Source organism: Bufo bufo, chromosome 6 (genome assembly GCF_905171765.1).
Source record: "Bufo bufo chromosome 6, aBufBuf1.1, whole genome shotgun sequence".
NCBI classification, from domain to species: domain Eukaryota; kingdom Metazoa; phylum Chordata; class Amphibia; order Anura; family Bufonidae; genus Bufo; species Bufo bufo.
The window spans coordinates 354,462,991-354,483,967 of NC_053394.1; the positions used below are offsets into that span (position 1 = coordinate 354,462,991).

The 20,977-nt window shown below is 45.8% G+C and overlaps 1 protein-coding gene across 3 annotated transcripts in view; it reads left to right on the top strand.

Annotated features, from left to right (window-relative positions):
- Positions 1-1,282: 1,282 nt before the first annotated feature.
- The window catches only part of MXRA7 (matrix remodeling associated 7), a 61,704-nt gene continuing 42,009 nt past the window's right edge, over positions 1,283-20,977 (top strand). For 2 of the 3 annotated variants that reach the window (XM_040438915.1, XM_040438912.1), the window contains exon 1: positions 1,283-1,746. In XM_040438915.1, coding sequence (XP_040294849.1) covers positions 1,372-1,746 — 375 coding nt within the window. In that variant the 5' untranslated portion in view covers positions 1,283-1,371. The remainder of the gene's footprint in view (positions 1,747-20,977) is intronic. The other variant, XM_040438913.1, reaches the window with a different exon arrangement.

Consider the following 20,977-nt stretch of genomic DNA (forward strand, 5'->3'; position numbering starts at 1 on the left):
CAGCCTCCATTTTCTGCAGATTCCACAGCAAATACACTTAAAATTTTTTGCTGTCTGAATATATCTGAAAGGGTCTTTACACGCATGAATTTGCCTCTATTTTCTTTTTTTACCAGAAAGAAAAAAAAAAAAAAAAAGGAATAAGCGCTTGTGTTTTTGTTTTACGCACCTGCATTATTTTATGCAGTTTTTGTGTAGTTTGTTTCTAGCGTATCTTCTCAGAGTAGTGTTTTCTTCACTGCGTTTTCTCCCCCATAGAGAAGATGATGTGAAAACGCCTGAAAAATCACCAGCAGCTCCAGCATGCTATATTTTTGTAAAGAAGCCAGGAAATAACACCACCTAATGAACAATAACGCAACTTGCAAAAAATGCTTGTGTTTCCTGCATTTCATATTCCCGACCCCAAAGACCTTCAGCTTCAGGGGTTTTTACTTCAAGAAGATGATGCTACAAAAAAAAAAAAAAAAAAAATCTTAAAAGTGCAGAAAAAGTTCAATATAAAATCTATTAGGGAGTGTTCTGAAACTGTCTAAAAGCAAAATTCACTGTTGCCTATAGCAACCAATCACAGCATAGCTTTCATTTCATATTCTGCTGTTCAGACATGAAAGCTGCGCTGTGATTGGTTGCCATGGCTAGTGAGAACAGTTTTGCTTTCAGACCGTTTCCATAAAGCGCCCTAATAGTGAAACTGTCTTTGTTGCCCATGGCGACCAATCAGAGATCAGCTTACATCTTTCCAGAGCAGTTTTAAGAAATAAAAGCTGAGCTCTAATTGGTCGCTAAGAAAACAAAGCCTGACGGACAGTCTGTACAATGTATGGACGCTATATTAATTCAGTTCTCTGCAGCGGACAGGACCTAAAGTGCTTCGTCTCTGTATTTGCAGTGCAGACTTATTAATCCGTTATCTGTCATGTCAGCTGTAATTACCGAAAAGCCGTCCCAAAAAAAAAATGTCTGCCCCCACCATGACCACTGCTTTATCTCCAGCAACGCTGACCTATATATGTGTGAATGAGATTAGCAGATGTTCGGATTTAGCGCTCTTGTGCATGAAAAGCCTACACAAGTGAGGAGTAGTATTACATATGGACGGTGGTTGGTCCTATACGTTATTTCGGTACTATATTGTGAGAACTAAGTGCAGCAATACTAAGACAGGGCAGACCTGGGGGGGTTCCTGGTGCCTGCCTAATGTATACTATCTGGGTAGGCGGCGAGAGGCAGGGAGACGGATTCTGGTGGAAGAGGCAGGGCCAGGACAATGACAGCTGTTTTGTGGACGGGTAGTGCTGGGAGGAGAGAGGATCAGTCAGTGCAGCTTCTGCCAGGAGACAGAACAAAAGCCTTCTCATCCCAGACAGCATGGAGCAAGCCGGGGACTTCTCAATGACAATCCCCCTGATATTCACAGCCCTGGCAGTCATCCTCGCCACCCTTATAGTCAAACTCCGCGCTTCCAGGGAGAAGGAGCCAGCCGAGGCTGCTGCCCGAGAAGAGAAGACGGAGACGGCGGCAGAAGAACCCTGCGAGATTGGAGAGAAAGAGGATCCTGTAGCTGAGGACGAAGCGGGGGAAAGAACGGAGAGCGACGGGACAATCCCAGTGGAAGAGGTTGGCGCAGTTGAGGAGTCGCCACAAGCCAAGGAAAATGAGACGGAGGTGGAAGAGTGCGCTGCCAAAGAGACTACCCCATCCAGTCACTCTAGTCAGGAGGAGGAGGAGGAGGAGGACAGTAAGGTAAGACTGGGGGAAAATATTCTCCCCAAAAAGTAGTCTTCTAAATAGAAGCCGTGAAACTTCACGTTGTCTGGCGTCGCTTTTTCCACTACAGCGCCTGTCCAAGAAGTTTGCATTAAGAGGCGGCACCGTTCACATCGTGGCATCCTCCAGTTTGGATTTTCTTCTCTAAGCCCCACAGTGCGGTATAAACACGACCGGGCGCCTTTTATCAGAATTGGGCAAGTTCGCCTAAAATGGCTGCAGACGAACTTTCCGTGCCAGCGTGTAACTGGCATCCAGACGATGAACAGCTGTCTGTACCCGCCCCTGGCTGGCAGGCTGCACGTGCATATTCATTTCCAGTGTGTATTGTTAATGGACAGGGGGGATGGGGGTCACCATGTCCTCACTTTGTGTCCACTTGACTGGTTATGCCCCCCCACCCAGGTAGGTAGGTAGGAGATGATGGGAGTAGTCATGTGAAGATACACATAAGTGCAGCAGGTGACTTCACCTTTGCAAATCGTAAAATATTCACTTTTTTTTAAATTGCATACATGTGCCTGTGTGCAGATGTAGCAGAGCTGACTTTGTAACTCACAGTGATAACTTTCAGTAGATTTAGGCTACCTGCGCACGTTGTGTATTACGCACGGATTTTCATGTGGGAAAACCGCAGCGTATCTCATCTCATGTACACATGGGCTTTTAAATTCTGTGTGGGAAATTGACCTGCCGTTCGACGCGTGGGAAATCCGCAGCATGTCTATTGTCTCAGCGATTTTTTTTTTTTTTTTTTGTGCAATGCAAGAGTGAGATCTGCGTCAAATCCGCACCTAAAACCACCACGCGGTTTTTGGTAAGGATTTTGTGTGGAAACGTGCAGAAATCTGTGCGCATTTTCTGTTTAGAAACCTGCAACGAGTTGCGCCAGATCTGCTGTGTGTATACTGTACTGAGTGTGCTTCTGGTTGTATCTGTGCTGTTGTGTATTGCTATCCGGGGCCCCTGGAATGTGGCATGACCGTTACAAAGTAACTTGCTCCTAGCAGGGTCTGTCCGGCCTTGCGTATGTTAAATTCTGCCTTCCAGGTTGGAATCTCGGTCTCATAGCCAGGAGCAGGCTCATTTCCTGTCCACATTCCTACCCTGTAACCCATTGCAGTCAGAGGGCTCAGCAATGCAATGCCGGCTGCCCAGGCCTCCACATTATACCCGCCTATACCTTCTTACCTTTTATGTAATAATCTACTTATAGCAATATATTATTTTGGATGTTTGCAGCCAACTGTCATCTTAAAACCAAGTGTTGTCCTCCTATGTAAAGTTTTTTATGTCGTTTTTGCTGTTTCCTCTTTAAAGGGAACTTCTCACAGTGATAGGGCAGTGTAATCTGCAGGCAGCATGTTGTAGCACAGACGGAGCTGAGCAGATTGATATATAGTCTTATGGGAAAAGATTCACTATAACTTTTTATAAGCAGCATGTTATAGAGCAGGAGGAGCTGAGCAGACTGATATATAGTTTTATGGGAAAAGATTCAGTATAACTTTTTATAAGCAGCATGTTATAGAGCAGGAGGAGCTGAGCAGACTGATATATACTTGTATGGGAAAAGATTCAGTATAACTGATAAGCAGCATGTTAGAGCGGAGAAGAAGCTGAGCAGATTAATATATAGTTGTATGGGAAAAGATTCAGTATAACTGATAAGCAGCATGTTAGAGCGGAGAAAAAGCTGAGCAGATTGTTATATAGTTGTATGGGAAAAGATTCAGTATAATATATAAGCATGTTATAGAGCAGGAGGATCTGAGCAGATTGATATATAGTTTTATGGGGAACAGATTCAGTATAACATATAAGAAGCATGTTATAGAGCAGGAGGAGCTGAGCAGACTGATATATACTTGTATGGGAAAAGATTCAGTATAACTGATAAGCAGCATGTTAGAGCGGAGAAGAAGCTGAGCAGATTAATATATAGTTGTATGGGAAAAGATTCAGTATAACTGATAAGCAGCATGTTAGAGCGGAGAAGAAGCTGAGCAGATTGTTATATAGTTGTATGGGAAAAGATTCAGTATAATATATAAGCATGTTATAGAGCAGGAGGATCTGAGCAGATTGATATATAGTTTTATGGGGAACAGATTCAGTATAACATATAAGAAGCATGTTATAGAGCAGGAGGAGCTGAGCAGACTGATATATACTTGTATGGGAAAATATTCAGTATAACTGATAAAGCAGCATATTATAGAGCAGGAGGAGCTGAGCAGATTGATATATAGTTGTATGGGAAAAGATTCAGTATAACATATAAGCATGTTATAGAGCAGGAGGAACTGAGCAGATACATATATCGTTTTATGGGGAAGGATTCAGTATGACTGATAAGCAGCAAGTTCCAGAACAGGAGGCGCTAAGCCGATTGATATATAGTTTTATCAGAATAGATTGAGTATAACTTGTATTTTATTCATTTAAACCGTTGCTCTTTTTAAGCTTAGGAGTCATGTGGGCGGTCCTTCTTACTGACTGACAGCTAGCCCTTTATGCTTACTCATGCAGAGGTAGCTGTCAGTCATTAATAAGACCACCCACTGGACTCCTAAGCACAGATAGAGCAGAGTTAGGGCTCATGCACAGGAACGTATTTTCTTTCCAATTCCGATCCGTTTTTTTTTTTTGCGGACCGTATGCGGAACCATTCACTTCAATGGATCCGCAAAAACAACGGAAGGTACTCCGTGTGCATTCCGTTTGCGTATTTCCGTTCCGCAAAAAATTTGTTCATGTCCTATTATTGCCCGCAAATCACGGTTAGAGGCCCCATTCAAGTCAATGGGTCCGCAAAAAATACGGAACGCACACGGAACACATCCGTATTTTGCGGATCCATACTGTAGAAATGCTATGCCCAGCCCATATTGCTCATGTGTTTGGTGATTAATAAGTTACCGTTTCCGTTCCCGATCCGCAAAAAACGGATAGTATACGGAAACCATACGGATCTGTTTTGTGGAATAACGGAAGGGAAGAGGACTTAAATCAGAGAAGAAAAAAAAACTCTGATACAGAATAACGTATCCGTGAAAAACGGACCGCAAAACAACAACGGTCGTGTGCATGAGCCCTAAGACTGAATCTTTTCCCAGCTTAGCTGCTCAGGAGTCCAGTAGGCGGTCCTATCAGTGACTGACAGCTAACTCTGCATGACTAAGCATAAAGGGTTAGTTGTCAGTCAGTAAGGACCACCAATATGACGTCTAAGCATATAAAGAACAGTGATTTAAATGAGTAAAATACACGTTATAACTAGAGGGGAGCGAATTTCTGCTTATGAAATTCGTTCTCACTTCTTTGTTGGTAGAAGGTGAATTGCATTATGGATTCTGTTACCTCGGACAATAACGCAATTCTATGACGGAATGCATAACGGAAAGCCTTTAGACGCATTCCGTTATTTATTCCGTCATAATAGAAGTCTATGACCTGCATAATGGATCCGTCCCGTTTCCGTTAGAGGACTCCACTGCATAACGGAAAAGGGGCGGATCCGTTTTGCAGCCCACAGACTTCTATTATGACGGAATGAATAACGGAATGCCTCTAAAGGCTTTCCGTTATGCATTGCGTTATGGTCCGTGTTAACCGAATCCATAATGCAATTCACCTTCTACCAACAAACGAAGTGTGAACGAATTTCAAAATATGAAATTCGCTCATCTCTAGTTATAATGAAATTTTCCCCTTAAAATGATATATCAATCTGCTCAGCATCTCCTGCTCTATAACATACTGCCTTTTTTTTAATATATTTTTTGCACTGCCTTTTTTGGTGTCAGGTTCCCTTTAAATCCTCAAGATGGCCATTACGGCTGTCACCAACTTTCTGCAATTCCTGAGTGACAAATCATCCTCGCAATGTAAGATTTTCAGATGCATCACTGTATAATTAGGAATATTTGCCTAGAAGTCTGGATCATGACGGCCACTGTGGGTGCGATACTGGCTGGCAGCTCTGCGGTCACCCAGCTTTCCCAGAAAAATAAAATGTGTACTGATGAGTGCTTTAAAATAAGCTGGACTTCATAATATAGAATAACTTACTCATAGGGACACACCAGAATTCACAAGCCGTGGGTGGGGGTGTCGGATCAGAAGGTAACAAGCTGCGCTTGTCCCAGGTCCGCACGCCTCACGCTTGCGCTCACATACATAATGTGGATGCTTTGGCAGGACGCAGACTATTACATAATCATGTCTGGGTTAGAGAAGCCTTATTTGGGTTGGGTGTTAAACATTAGGTCATAGCTGTTAGTTTACACACAACTTCCAGTGGCACTACTTGTATGGGCTTCTCACTCGTATAGGCTATCACATATATGATATATATACGGTATATATAGCATTGTAAAATAGTTTGCAGTGTAATACCTGTCTCATTAGATATCATTTCTTTAATAAGTTGGATCTGGTTGCCTAGCAACTGGCACTGCTGTCTCTGGGTGACCACTCTCCATCTCCAAGTGTCTATCGAGATCCAGGGGTGTCACTCAGAATACAAAAGAAATACCTTTAAAATTTCACATGTAAACAATTTATACACTTAAAACCCATATGGCGGTGTACTGACTGAACAGCAGGCCTACCATACTGAACTGCGAAAACTATGGCCTACATTCATCAAAGAACAATGCTTAACCCCTTAAAGAACGGGCCTATTTTCATTTTTGCATTTTTTTTTTCCTCTCCTCCTTCCAATAGCCATAACTTTTTTAATTTTCCATTCACATAGCGATATGAGGGCTTTTTTTTTTTGAGGGACTAGATGCATTTTTTAATGGCACCATTTATTTTACCATGTCTTCTATTGGAAAACAGGAAAGAAAATCTTTGTGTGGTAAAATAAAAAATAAAAAACAATTCTGACAACATTTTTAGGGTATTGACATCACGGTGCCCTAAAAATGACACAACGTCATTACTCTACAGCTCAATATGATTATAGTGATACCAAACTTTATAGTTAAATAATTTTTATTTTGTTTTATTAAAACAATAAAACCTTTTTCTAAAAATCAAAATTTTCTTTGCATCAACATTTTCTGACAGCCATAACTTTTTTATTTTTCGGTCTACATTTTTGTAGTATGTATGACTTTTTGATCATTGTTATTCAATTATTTTGGGGGGATAAGGTGACAAAAAAATGGTGAATCGTGAATCGTGTGTTTTTAATTTTTTTTACTGTTACGGCGTTCACCAAACAGGAATTTTCAGACAGTTTAGACATTTTCGGATCCAGCAATACCTAACGTTTATTTTTTTTATTGTTTATATTTTTATATGTGAAATTAAGAAAGGAATTTAAGAATTTAAACCTTTTAATATTTTGGTGTTTTTTTCCCCCCACTTTTTATTTAATAACTAGAAGAATGGCCCGGCTTTGCACGGGTATATTTCATCTATTTCATTTAATGTTTGTGTGTGTCATTAAAAGATATCAACAGTATCGACTAGAACAGTGACATCTACAGTACCCCGCCCTTTTAAAGCTGACATACAGCAGTGAAGAAAAATGGCTGGGTTGTTATGGAAACCTGGAGTAAAACTGTGTATGTGGAGACTAAGGGCCTGCAAGCTTCTATTGGCTGATAAGGGTCATGTGACCTGAGCTTCTATTGGCTAATGCATTTTTTGGGAATATCTCACGCAGTGATGTCCTTTTCAACAGCTCACTCTCAGACCGCAGCACTGCGCTGTGTGAGCGTGAGCTGCAGGGGGAAAGTCACCGTCCCTCCCACCCCTGAAGCTGACAGAAGTTGATTTTTACCTTAATTTTTTTAATCACTGTCGGCTGCGGAGTGAGATGGGCATGGCCTAATCAGATTGGGGCATGGCTTAGCGGGTCCTGGGGGCGGGGTTTTTAAGTCCATCTTTTGAGGGTCAAAATAAATCCCAGCAGGCATATCGATTTTTTTTCTTCAATGCTTTATTCCATACACAGATTGATCAATCTGTGTAGGGAATAAAGCATTGAAGAAAAAAATCGATATGCCTGCTGGGATTTATTTTGATTTTATAGTGGGAGCGATCCCTTCCCGTGCAAGCGAATTTACAAGGTGGTGAGCTGTCTTTCTTCTATATCATCTTTTGAGGGTGGCCTGAATGGCCACCCTACCTGCCCCCTGAACTGTGACCTCCACAGCACTCCGCTCCCTTAAAGAGGACCTTTCACCTGGAAAAACATTGTGAACTAAGTATGCTGACATGGAGAGCGGCCCCCAGGGATCTCACTGCACTTACTATTATCCCTGGGCACTGCTCCGTTCTCCCGTTATGCTCTCCTAGTTTTTTTCTCCCAGGCTGTGAGCTGTGCGCTGCGATTGGCCAGCGCTGCAGCCTAGGAGAAGGAGACGCCCACAGGACAAGGGAAGACTCCGCCTACTATAACTTAGTGAGAGAAGATACCGGAGGGCATAACGGGAGAACGGAGTGGCGCCCATGGATAATAGTAAGTGCAGTGAGATCCCTGGGGGCCGCTCTCCATGTCAGCATACTTCGTTCACAATGTTTTTCCAGGTGAAAGGTCCTCTTTAACAGTGTCATCCACAGCGCCCTGCCCCTTTAAAGCTGACCTACAGCAGTGAAGAAAAATGGCTGGGTTATTATGGAAACCTGGAGTAAAACTGTGTGTATGTGGAGACTAAGGACCTGTGAGCTTCTATTGGCTGATAAGGGACATGTGACCATGTGTGGAAGTTGTAATATGAAGAGAAAGACCTGCAGGCTTCTATTGGCTAATGTAGGTCATGTGATGTGCCATATTTGCATTTTTTTGGGAATACCTCAGAGAACTGTGACCCCCACAAGATTTCTTTCCAGGTAGCAAGGGATGTGTATACCAAGTTTCGTTGAAATCGATGGTTGCGTTTTCGAGTGATCCCGGGGCATACATACATACATACATACATATACGTTCTTCTTTATATATATATAAATATATAGATATATATAGATTAGCCCCCTTAGTGGGGTGGAACATGAAATCTTTTGATCCCTTGTCTTGTTCACCTTAATAGAGATCTATTATGGTGAATGTCTCCTGCACAGCTTAGCAGGGAGCTTACCATGGCAGCCCGGGGAAACCTCTTGAAGTCAAGCATGCTGTGCCCCCTTCCTGCCTGTTCGTATTTGATTGATAACCTTGTTTTATTTTTTGCTTCATGTGCAATTCCTCAGGAGATCCCACACCTGCGCCATACAGACTTGTTTTCTGCGCCGGCGCGGTGAGCCTTGCTGTACAGTGCTCGGCTTGGCTCGCGCCTCTAAGTCAGACCTGCGCGTTGAGCCTCTGAGGCCAATTACATTACAGCGGGGCTCACTGCGCAGGCGCATAAAACAAAACTGATGGCTCAGGCACGGGATCTTCTGATGAATCACGCATGAATAAAAAACAAAGCCATCAATGAAAAGCGAAGGGGCAGGAAGGGGCCGTGGCAAACTTGACTTCAAGTGTCAAGGTCCCTACTCCTTGACTTTAACCTTCTCATTTACAGACAGCGCGCGGCAGAATAAAAGTTGTTTTCCTGTGATCTTGCCCATCGGACATAATTATAAACCAGTTGGTACAGCTGGTGGTTAGGGGGTATTTTGGCGGTGAAAGTTTCCCTTTAAAGGAGTTCTCCAGGATTAGAAAAACATGGTTGCTTGATTCCAAGTCTGTCCATGAGTTGTGTCAGTGGTGCTGTTTATGGAAGAAAGCAGCCATGTTTTTTTCTATCCTGTGGAAAGGCCATCTGTCAGCAGATTTGTCCCTATGACACTGGCTGACCTGTTACATGTGCGCTTGGCAGCTGAAGGCATCTGTGTTGGTCCCATATTCATATGTGCCCGCATTGCTGAGAAAAATGTTTTATTATATGCAAATGATCCTCTAGGAGCAACGGGGGCGTTACCATTACACCTAGAGGCTCAGCTCTCTCTACAACTGCCACGCTCTCTGCACTTTGTCCGAATCCCCTGAGGATGCCAGTTTAGCTGGTGAAACATGTTGGAGGGCAGAGTTTGAGCAGTTTTAAGCAGTGTGTGCATATGGAATCCTTTAAGGCAATTGAATTAGACCTATAGTGACACTAGAAAATAGGACTAGCTACTAGGGAGAGGGTGGTTAGCACGCAGCTACCAGCTCCCTGCTAATAGCCGGAGATATATAACATCTTTAAAACATATACAAAAGACAAGGAATATACAAAACCATGTGACACAGCTGATAGATTTAAAGAGGTTGTCCAGTCCCAAAATCAAAATTCTTTTTATGTGCTCCTAACACCCCTCACCATGCTTACATGTGCCCCCAATACCTGTTTTTTATGTCCGAGCTTTCCTTCCCCCTTGGAAGACATAACATTATCCTGGCAGATCTGTTTACTTTCTCCCCTTCTTGTTTAGTTGAATACATAACTTTATTGATACACAAGCCTGGCTGCACTGCACAGAGATGAGTCACAGGCTGGACACGCCCCCCACTCTGCTCTGTCTGCAGCAGCTACTCCATCTATAACTCCTGTGTCTATCTTTCTACACCCAGACATGAATCTACTTCTCACCCAGTGTCTAAATCACATCACTGACCGTCTACAGGCTCTTCTCTCACATCTGTATCTAATCCTATCCTGTGTGATACAGCCTGCTGAGCTGTGTATCTAATCCCATCACTGACCGTCCACGGGCTCTTCCCTCACCATCTCCAGAGTGTAATAAACAGCTGGAAGCAGCAAGCGTATCCAATCACATCTGTATCTAATCCTATCCTGTGTGATACAGCCTGCTGAGCGGTGTATCTAATCCCATCACTGACCGTCCGCAGGCTCTGCCCTCACCATCTCCAGAGTGTAATAAACAGCTGGAAGCAGCAAGCACATCCAATCACATCTGTATCTAATCCTATCCTGTGTGATACAGCCTGCTGAGCGGTGTATCTAATCCCATCACTGACCGTCCACGGGCTCTTCCCTCACTATCTCCAGAGTGTAATAAACAGCTGGAATCGGCAAGCACATCCAAACACATCTGTATCTAATCCTAACATGTATGTGTGCCTGATACAGAGCCTGTTGTGTGTGGTACTGCCTGCTGAAGTGTGTATCTAATCCCATCTTCTATGACACAGCCTGCTGAGCTGCGTATCTAATTCCATTTTGTATCATACAACCTGCTGAGCTGTGTATCTAAACCTTTATGCATACGACCGTATCCATTTTGCGATCCACATTTTTTGCAGTCCCATTAAGTTCTATGGATTTGAGGTCCTCATTTTGAGGACCAGAATAGGACATGTTCTGTCTTTACTGGAACTGACATACGGATTTAAAAAACACACTGATGACGTCCATGTGCTTTCCACATCCGTATGTCAGTTCTGCGAAAGATAGAACATGTCCTATTCTGGTCCTCATAATGCAGATCTAAAACCTATAGAACTCAATGGGACTGCAAAAAAAAAAAGTGAACTGCACACGGACAGTATTTAGTGGATCCGCAACTTACAGACTGCAAAACCGAAACGGTTCTGTGCACGAGCCCTATCACTTATACTCAGCACCCATGACAATGACATCCACAGCGCCCCATAACAGTGACGTCCACAATGCTCCCATAACAGTGACATCCACAGTGCAACCATAACAGTGTCATCCACAGTGCCCCATAACAGTGACATCCACACTGCCCCATAACAGTGACATCCACACTGCCCCCATAACAGTGCTATCCACAGAGCGTCCATAACAGTCCCATCCACAGTATTCCCATAACAGTGTCATCCACAGTGTTCCCATAAGTGTCGTCCACACTGCCCCCATAACAGTGTCATCCACAGTGTTCCCATAACAGTGACATCCACACTGCCCCATAACAGTACCATCCACACTGCCCCCATAACAGTGCCATCCACACTGCCCCCATAACAGTGCCATCCACACTGCCCCCATAACAGTGCCATCCACACTGCCCCCATAACAGTGCCATCCACAGTGCGTCCATAACAGTGTCATCCACAGTGTTCCCATAACAATGACATCCACGGTGTTCCCATAACAGTGTCATCCACAGTGCTCCCATAAGTGTCATCCACAGTGCTCCCATAAGTGTCATCCACACGGCCCCCATAACAGTGACATCCACAGCGCCCCCATAACAGTGGCGTCCACAGTGTCCCCATAACAGTGACGTCCACAGTGCTCCCATAAGTGTCATCCACACTGCCCTCATAAGTGACATCCACACTGCCCCCATAACAGTGACATCCACAGTGCGTCCCTAACTGCCATCCACAGTATTCCTATAACAGTGTCATCCACAGTGTTCTCATAACAGTGCCATCCACACTGCCCCCACAACAGTGCCATCCACACTGCCCCCACAACAGTGCCACCCACACTGCCCCCATAACAGTGCCATCCACAGCGCGTCCATAACAGTGACGTCCACCGTGCTCCCATAACTGTCATCCACACTGCCCCCATAAGAGTGCCATCCACAGTGCATCCATAACAGTGCCATCCACAGTATTCCCATAACAGTGTCATCCACAGTGTGCCCATAAAAGTGTGATCCACAGTGCGTCCATTCTGCCATCCATTGCCCCCTTGTGCCATCCAGTGCCCTTGTTTGCCATCTAGTGCACCCTGTTTGCCATCCAGTACCCCAGTTTGCCATCCATTGCCCCCTTGTGCCATCCAGGGCCCTTTGTGCCATCCAGTGCCCCTTTGTGCCACCCATTGCCCCCTTGTGACATCCATTGCCCCCATTGTGCCATCCGGTACCCCGGTTTGCCATCTAGTGCCCCGGTTTGCCATCCATTGCCCCCCTTGTGCCATTCAGTGCCCCTTTGGGCCATCCTTTTCCCCCTTGTGACATCCATTGCCCCCATTGTGCCATCCAGTGCCCCTTTGTGCCATCCATTGCCCCCTTGTGACATCCATTGCCCCCATTGTGCCATCCAGTGCCCCCTGTTTGCTACCCATTGCCCCCTTGTGCCATCCTTTGCCCCCTTGTGACATCCAATGCCTCTTTGTGCCATCCATTGCCTCCTTGTGACAACCATTGCTCCTATTGTGCCATCCAGTGCTCCCTGTTTGCCATCTTGTGCCCCATTGTGACATCCATTGCCCCCTGTGCCACCCAGTGCCCCTTGTTTGCCATCCAGTGCCTCTTTGTGCCATCTATTGCCCCCTTGTGCCATCCATTTCCCCCTTGTGACATACTTTTCCCCCATTCTGCCATCCAGTGCCCCCTGTTTGCCATCCATTTCCCCTTTGTGACATCCATTGCCCCCATTGTGCCATCAAGTGCCCCCTGTTTGCCATCAAGTGCCCCCTGTTTGCCATCAAGTGCCCCCTGTTTGCCATCAAGTGCCCCCATTCTGCCATCCATTTCCCCCCTTGTGCCATCCAGGTCCATCATTTTGCCATCTAGTGCCCCATTCTGCTATCCATTGCCCCCCTTGTGCCATTCAGTGCCCCTTTGGGCCATCCATTGCCCCCTTGTGACAACCATTGCTCCCAATGTGGCATCCAGTGCCCCCTATTTTCCATCCATTGCCCCCTTGTGACATCCTTTGCCCCCTTTGTGCTATCCAGTGCCCCCTGTTTGCCATCCATTGCCCCTTGTGACATCTGGTGCCCCCATGTGCCATCCATTGCCCCCTGTTTGCCATCCAGTGCCCCTTTGTGACAACCATTGCTCCCATTGTGCCATCCATTGCCCCCTTGTGACATCTAGTGCCCCCTGTTTGCCATCCAGTGCCCCCGGTTTGCCATCCAGTGCCCCCTTTTTGCCATCCAAAGTACCCCCTGGGACATGTCACTACTGCACAGTGCTTACATCGCGCTGTGCAGCAGTCAGTACAGGCTTCACATAGAAGCCTGTACGATACAGACGGCAATCCCGCACATGCGCACTAGCATTCAGCATAGTGCGCTTGCGTGGTGAGTGAGGATAGTCGGGCGGAGCTTTCTTTTGCATGAGGCGGTGACGTCATTCATCACGTTCCGTCTCACGCTCAAGGCAAGAAGAGAAGACCGGAAAACAAAGAGACGGACTTCACCCGGAAAAACAGATAATCCATCTGGAGGGACCACGTGACCAGGAGGTAGATCTCAGGAACGGCTACACTGTGGAAGGTAAGTATGTCACCAATAATCTTTACTCCACAGGTTAGAAGTTATGAGCCAAAAAAAGGGCATCTATGGGGCTTCCGGACCGTTTGTAAAAATGTAGCCATCTTCATAGGCACAAGTCTACTGACAGATGGCCTCTGAGGTAAAGCTTGGCCAATTTATTAGAGATACATCACTAACTTTTACTCTTTATAAAAGTGCTGCATTTTCCCCACAGAGATGCAACCTTTTTATCACATTAGCAATTTTGTTTTCCGACCTAATGACAAACTTGCCTTTCAGTACAGTAGCTCAATGGTTAGTGCCTTGCAGCGCTGGGGCCCTGGGTTCAAACGCAGCCAAAGCTAATATCTGCATGGAGTTTCTATGTTCTACCTGGTTGCATGGGATTCCTCCCACACTCCAAAAACATGATACTGATAGGTTAATTTGGATTTTAGATTGTGAGCCCCAGTGGCGACAGGGACTGACCTGCGTGATGACAATCTCTGTACAGCACTACAGAATATGTTGGCTCTATATAATAATGACTAAGTCACACCTACTTCTTACTCCACTTTTACAAATGTCAGTGAATGGTGTGCATGACTCTAAATTCTAGTGCAAAAGGTTAATAAATATGTTGCGCAACAGATAAGTAAAATGTGGTAAAAAACAGAAGCAAATACATTGATAAATTTGAGCGTGTGGCATTGTTCTAGAGTAACCATTAAATGGGTTTTCCAAATGTTCGCTACTGATGACCTATCCTCAGGATAGGTCATCAATATCGGATCAGTGTAAGTCCAACACCCGGCACCCCCACCGAATAGCGCCATCCATTGGATAGTTGCTGTGCTTGGTATTGCAGCTGAGCCTCATTTACTTGAATGGGGATGAGCTGCACCTAGGCCACATGACCGATGAACGTTACGTCACTGGCCTAGGAAAAGGCCACAGCGCTCACCGGCTGATCAGTAGGGGTGTCGGGAGTCAGACCTCACCGATCAGATACTAATGACCCATCCTGAGTCAACCTCTGACCGCCTTCTGTGTGCCCACACAGCATGGAGCCATAGAATGGGCACCGTATTTGTGTTTCGGGTGGTAAGTTTGGGTGGGTTTTCCCATTCAGTATACGTTACAAAATGGAAGAATCACTTAACCAATAACGGGCTACAGCACTGGTGAGGCCTCCGCTCAAACTGACTGCAATATCAGGGTGCTAGATGTTTTCTCTGGTTCAGTTGATGAGAGATCAGCTATACTGGAACTTGAGGCATATGCATGGCCCATAAACAGGTAGGTACTAGTGTTAGGGACCACTCATAGAGGCGACCTTGACGTGGTGAGTGGCTTATTACGCTTTGGCCAAAATGTACACCAATGCCTCATTCAACATCCAGCATAGAGGCAGGGCAGAGTGCTGGTTGCAGAGTGCTATTGCATTTGTGTTTTTGCGTTTGTATGTGTATTTCGCCATAGCGATGTGCACCTGCATACAGGGTTGTGCTGACTGAATCCCCCTCATTTTTTCTTTGTGGCATATGCAGAATTGCCAACTGTCCTGAATTTACCGGGACTACCACTGATTTTTAGAGACAGTCCTGGCAAATACTGGCAGTCCTGACCGCAAGAGGTTGGGTTTAACACAAACCTGCCCATAAATGGGTGCCTTCAGGCAGGTCGAAGGCATTCCTGGGGATTTTACCAACTGATATTGGTAAGTATGCATATGTCACTGCCCATTGCACTAGAAATAGTTCATAGTAGCTATTTTCTACAGACTCCTAAAAAGTTGGGCTTGACTTTAAGCTGGCAGCTACTGTATATATAACAATCATACCACTCAGCAGTCACTGTCTCACCATTAAACCAACCAGGCAAAATGGGCACAGTCCTATCGTCAATCAGGTGAGGGTATCTACTACTACGTAATAATGGAAGGTCTGTTTTCACCACCATTATATTTAAAGGGTTATCTCATGACTAATGTAAAAAATCAGACATCAGATACACAAAGCTAGAACCAGCAGCTAAGGGGGCGTGTCCATGCTCTACCTATCACAGCTCAGGAGGCAGTTGAAGGATGAAACTGAGCATGTGCGGCCATCTCAGTGAGCAGGACAAAGAAATAAGAAACAGAACACACAGCAGGTGGCGCTATACAGATATATTATATTGATTAACTCGGTGGCTATGCTACATTTTTTAATGACATGCAATTATAAAAGTTTTCAGATCCAGGTGCTGGTTTGAAAACTGTAGAACATTTTTCATAGGACAACCCCTTTAATGCATCCAATGCACCTAAACCGAAAAAATTTAGCATCTTTGCAAAAAATCTATAGTTTTTTGTCTACAGCTCCTATGCTCATATGTTGCCTCCTACACTCATTCTACTTTCCATCAGAGTCATTTCCTATTAGCATACCTTTGGAGTGACTGAAGGGGACTACACAAGGATTGCTTGTTGTCTGTTACCATGGAAACACCTAGGTCAGCATAAAAGCTGTAGATATAAAATTAGTGTGTTTTTTTTTTAAAATGAAGACGTTTGCAACATTGTTGCATTTTTCACTTTATATGCATTTAAAAAACATGGTTGTGAGGGTATACCTTCTCCTTTAACATTTTTGCTTCCCAAATTTTGTAAGTAAGGTTCGTGCATTGCTGCATCACAACTGTAGTATTTTACATCCTATGCAGATTACTGCCGGAAAGGGTTAAAACAACGTATTCATTGTGCTGCTTGTGACTGGTTAATGCCTGCCATTCCCAAGTGAGTCACTGCAGCAGAAATCCAGCCTTACAAGGAAAAGATCCTCACTGGGTCTTGACTCATGATCATCCCGAATCTCACAAGTTCTCCTTTCCTACTTGTAATAAGTACATGTTGACCCCCTCTGCCCTGATCCAGCCCATAGTCTCCTGATTTTCCACCATCGTGACTTCTGCCGCCTCATCCTGCTGCCACTGCATTGTGCCTCCGTGCTTCCTGTGGTTGGGCCCTTCCTGCTTGTGGCACCATTGCACTGTCAGGAATATCTGAAGCATTTCCAATCTAAGATGTCACATTGTTCGCCTTCACAAGACCCAGTCTTATCTGCTATTTGCACAATCTGAAGAATGGCTGCAACCTGGCTCAGGAAATAAGCAGATTACAGACTAAAGATTAAACTATTAAATCTTCACTGCCAGCTAATTCTAATGACAGGAGGTTACTTTATGTGAATTGTGTCTAGTGCCACCGCCGGCATAGCCCCTAGATAGACGGCAAGTAACCCGGTGACCTGATATGTTTCTTCTGCAAATGGATCGTGTAGGTAGGCAACCTCTAGCACTCCAGGTGTTGTGAAACTACAACTCCCAGCATGCACACTTGCTCTGCTCTTCTCATAACTCCCATAGAAATGCATGGAGCATGCTGGGAATGGTAGTTTCACAACAGCTGGAGTGCGGAAGGTTGCTGACCCCTGATCTATATAAAGCAAGATGTGAATGGTAATACCTATGTCCGGTGTGTCACTGCTGCCCCCTGTAGACCAGGGCTGTCCTAGATAGATATTGGGGGCAAGTTAAAATTTGTTAATGGCTGTATAGACAGGATGTGATGCAATGTTAAGGGATCACATCTGGACCCAGGGCAGGTAGATTTGAACTGACTCCACCCAAAACGCATGATTTCCCTATTGGTTTGTTGAGTGTTCTTATTATTTTAGATTTTAGTCAATAGGGGTGCGGGGGAGGGGGGCATATACCCGCTTGACTAAAATTTTAGAATTCTGTATGAAAATGAGGGTGTGACCAGCACTGGAAAGCTAAAGAACTGAGGTCCTAGACCGCACCCATCAGTGCACTGAAGCCTTAAAGGGGTTTTCCCATCTCAGACAATGGAGGCATATCGCTAGGATATGCCCCCATTGTCTGATAGGTGCGGGTCCCACCACTGAGACCTGCACCTACAATGAGAATGGAGTGGGGAAATGAGCGGAGGGCGCACTGCGCATGCGCAGCCGTCCTTCATTTATTTCTATGGGGCTGCCAAAAATAGCCGAGCGCTGGCTCGGCTATTTCCGTCTGCCCTATAGAGATGAATGGGAGCAGGGGCCGCGCGTGCGCGGTACGCTCCCATTCACTTCTATGGGAGCAGCGCTAGGTGGTGGACAGACCCCGGGAAATCCGGGGTCCTCCAGCCACAGCTTTCCCCAGCTCTTCTCATTGTAGGTGGGACCCGCACCTATCAGACAATGGGGGCATATCCTAGCGATATGCCACCATTGTTTGAGATGAGAATACCCCTTTAATTTGCATGAAGAACAAAAGTCTCTTTTATAGGATATGCTGCAACTGATTTTCATTCATTTCAGTCAGTAGGATTAGTCCTACCAGGCAGGATGTCTGGATTAAAGACTTTCTTTGGGATTTTCATATTGATGGCTTTTCCTCAGGATAGGTCAATATTTAATTGGTGGGGGTCCGACTCTCGGGACCCCTGCCGATCAGCTGTATGAAGAGGCCGTGGTGCTCCCTAAGTGCTTAGGCCTCTTCCTAGACCATGTGACATCAGGTTCATTGGTCACGTGGCCTAGGCGTAGCTCAGTCCCATTCAAGTGATTGGGGCTAAGCTGCAATACCAAGCACAGCCGCTATATGTATAATGTAAGGTGCTGTGCTTGGTAAATTGCAAGAAGGCCACGGCACTCACAGTCTCGTCATACAGCTGATCAGCAGGAGTGCTGGTAGTCGGACCCCGCTAATTTCATTTTGATGACCTATCCTGAGGATAGGCCGTCCATATGAAAATCCCTGAAAAGATCTTTAGGATGGTTGATCTAGTTCACAGGTGCTGTTTAACACAAAATAGCCTTTACCATTGTGCACATCACATTGTATGTAAAAATCTGCCTTTACATAGAACGGGACCATAAAAAATTGTTATACAGTATGCACAGAGTAGTTACTGCTGGAGCAATGGCCATACAAATTATTTCCTCTATGGTCATGCTGTCTATTATACCAACAGGAATTTACATATGAACAGCTAGTCAGCAGCCCATCCAGTGTAACAACCAATCAGCAGCCCATCCTGTGTAACAGACAGTCAGCAGCCCATCCCGTGTAACAGACAGTCAGCAGCCCATCCAGAGTAACAACCAATCAGCAGCCCATCCAGTGTAACAACCAATCAGCAGCCCATCCAGTGTAACAACCAATCAGCAGCCCATCCAGTGTAACAGCCAGTCAGCAGCCCATCCCGTGTAACAGACAGTCAGCAGCCCATCCCGTGTAACAGCCAGTCAGCAGCCCATCCCGTGTAACAGCCAGTCAGCAGCCCATCCAGAGTAACAACCAGTCAGCAGCCCATCCAGTGTAACAGCCAGTCAGCAGCCCATCCAGAGTAACAACCAGTCAGCAGCCCATCCAGAGTAACAACCAGTCAGCAGCCCATCCAGAGTAACAACCAGTCAGCAGCCCATCCAGAGTAACAGCCAGTCAGCAGCCCATCCAGAGTAACAGCCAGTCAGCAGCCCATCCAGAGTAACAGCCAGTCAGCAGCCCATCCAGAGTAACAGCCAGTCAGCAGCCCATCCAGAGTAACAGCCAGTCAGCAGCCCATCCAGAGTAACAGCCAGTCAGCAGCCCATCCAGTGTAGCTCTTTCACACCTGCGTTCTTTTCTTCCGGCATAGAGTTCCGTCGTCGGGGCTCTATGCCGGAAGAATCCTGATCAGTTTTATCCTAATGCATTCTGAATGGAGAGAAATCCGTTCAGGATGCATCAGGATGTCTTCAGTTCCGGACCGGAACGTTTTTTGGCCGGAGAAAATACCGCAGCATGCTGCGCTTTTTGCTCCGGCCAAAAATCCTGAACACTTGCCGCAAGGCCGGATCCGGAATTAATGCCCATTGAAAGGCATTAATCCGGATCCGGCCTTAAGCTAAACGTCGTTTCGGCGCATTGCCGGAGTCGACGTTTAGCTTTTTCTGAATGGTTACCATGGCTGCAAGGACGCTAAAGTCCTGGCAGCCATGGTAAAGTGTAGTGGGGAGCGGGGGAGCAGTATACTTACAGTCCGTGTGGCTCCCCGGGCGCTCCAGAGTGACATCAGGGCGCCCCACGCTCATGGATGACGTGATCGCATGGACACGTCATCCATGCGGATGGGGCGCTCTGACGTCATTCTGGAGCAGCACGGACTGTAAGTATACCGCTCCCCCGCTCCCCACTACTACTATGGCAGCCAGGACTTTAATAGCGTCCTGGGTGCCATAGTAACACTGAACGCATTTTGAAGACAGATCCGTCTTCAAATGCTTTCAGTTCACTTGCGTTTTTCCGGATCCGCCGTGTAATTCCGGCAAATGGAGTACACGCCGGATCCGGAAAACGCAAGTGTGAAACCAGCAACCAATCAGCAGTCCATCCAGTGTAACAGCCAGCCAGCAGTCCATCCAGTGTAACAACCAATCAGCAGCCCATCCAGTGTAACTGGCAATCAGCAGCCCATCCAGTGTAACTGGCAATCAGCAGCCCATCCAGTGTAATAGCCAGTCAGCAGCCCATACAGTGTAACTGCCAATCAGCAGCCCATACAGTGTAACTGCCAATCAGCAGCCCATCCAGTGTAACTGCCAATCAGCAGCCCATCCAGTGTAACAACCAATTAGCAGTCCATCCAGTGTGACAACCAATCAGCAGTCCATCCAGTGTAACAACCAATCAGCAGTCCATCCAGTGTAATAGCCAGTCAGCAGCCCATCCAGTGTAACTGCCAATCAGCAGCCCATCCAGTGTAACTGCCGATCAGCAGCCCATCCAGTGTAACAACCAATCAGCAGTCCATCCAGTGTAACAACCAATCAGCAGTCCATCCAGTGTAACAACCAATCAGCAGTCCATCCAGTGTAGCTCTTTCACACTTGCGTTCTTTTCTTCCGGCATAGAGTTCCGTCGTCGGGGCTCTATGCCGGAAGAATCCTGATCAGTTTTATCCTAATGCATTCTGAATGGAGAGAAATCCGTTTAGGATGCATCAGGATGTCTTCAGTTCCGGACCGGAACGTTTTTTGGCCGGA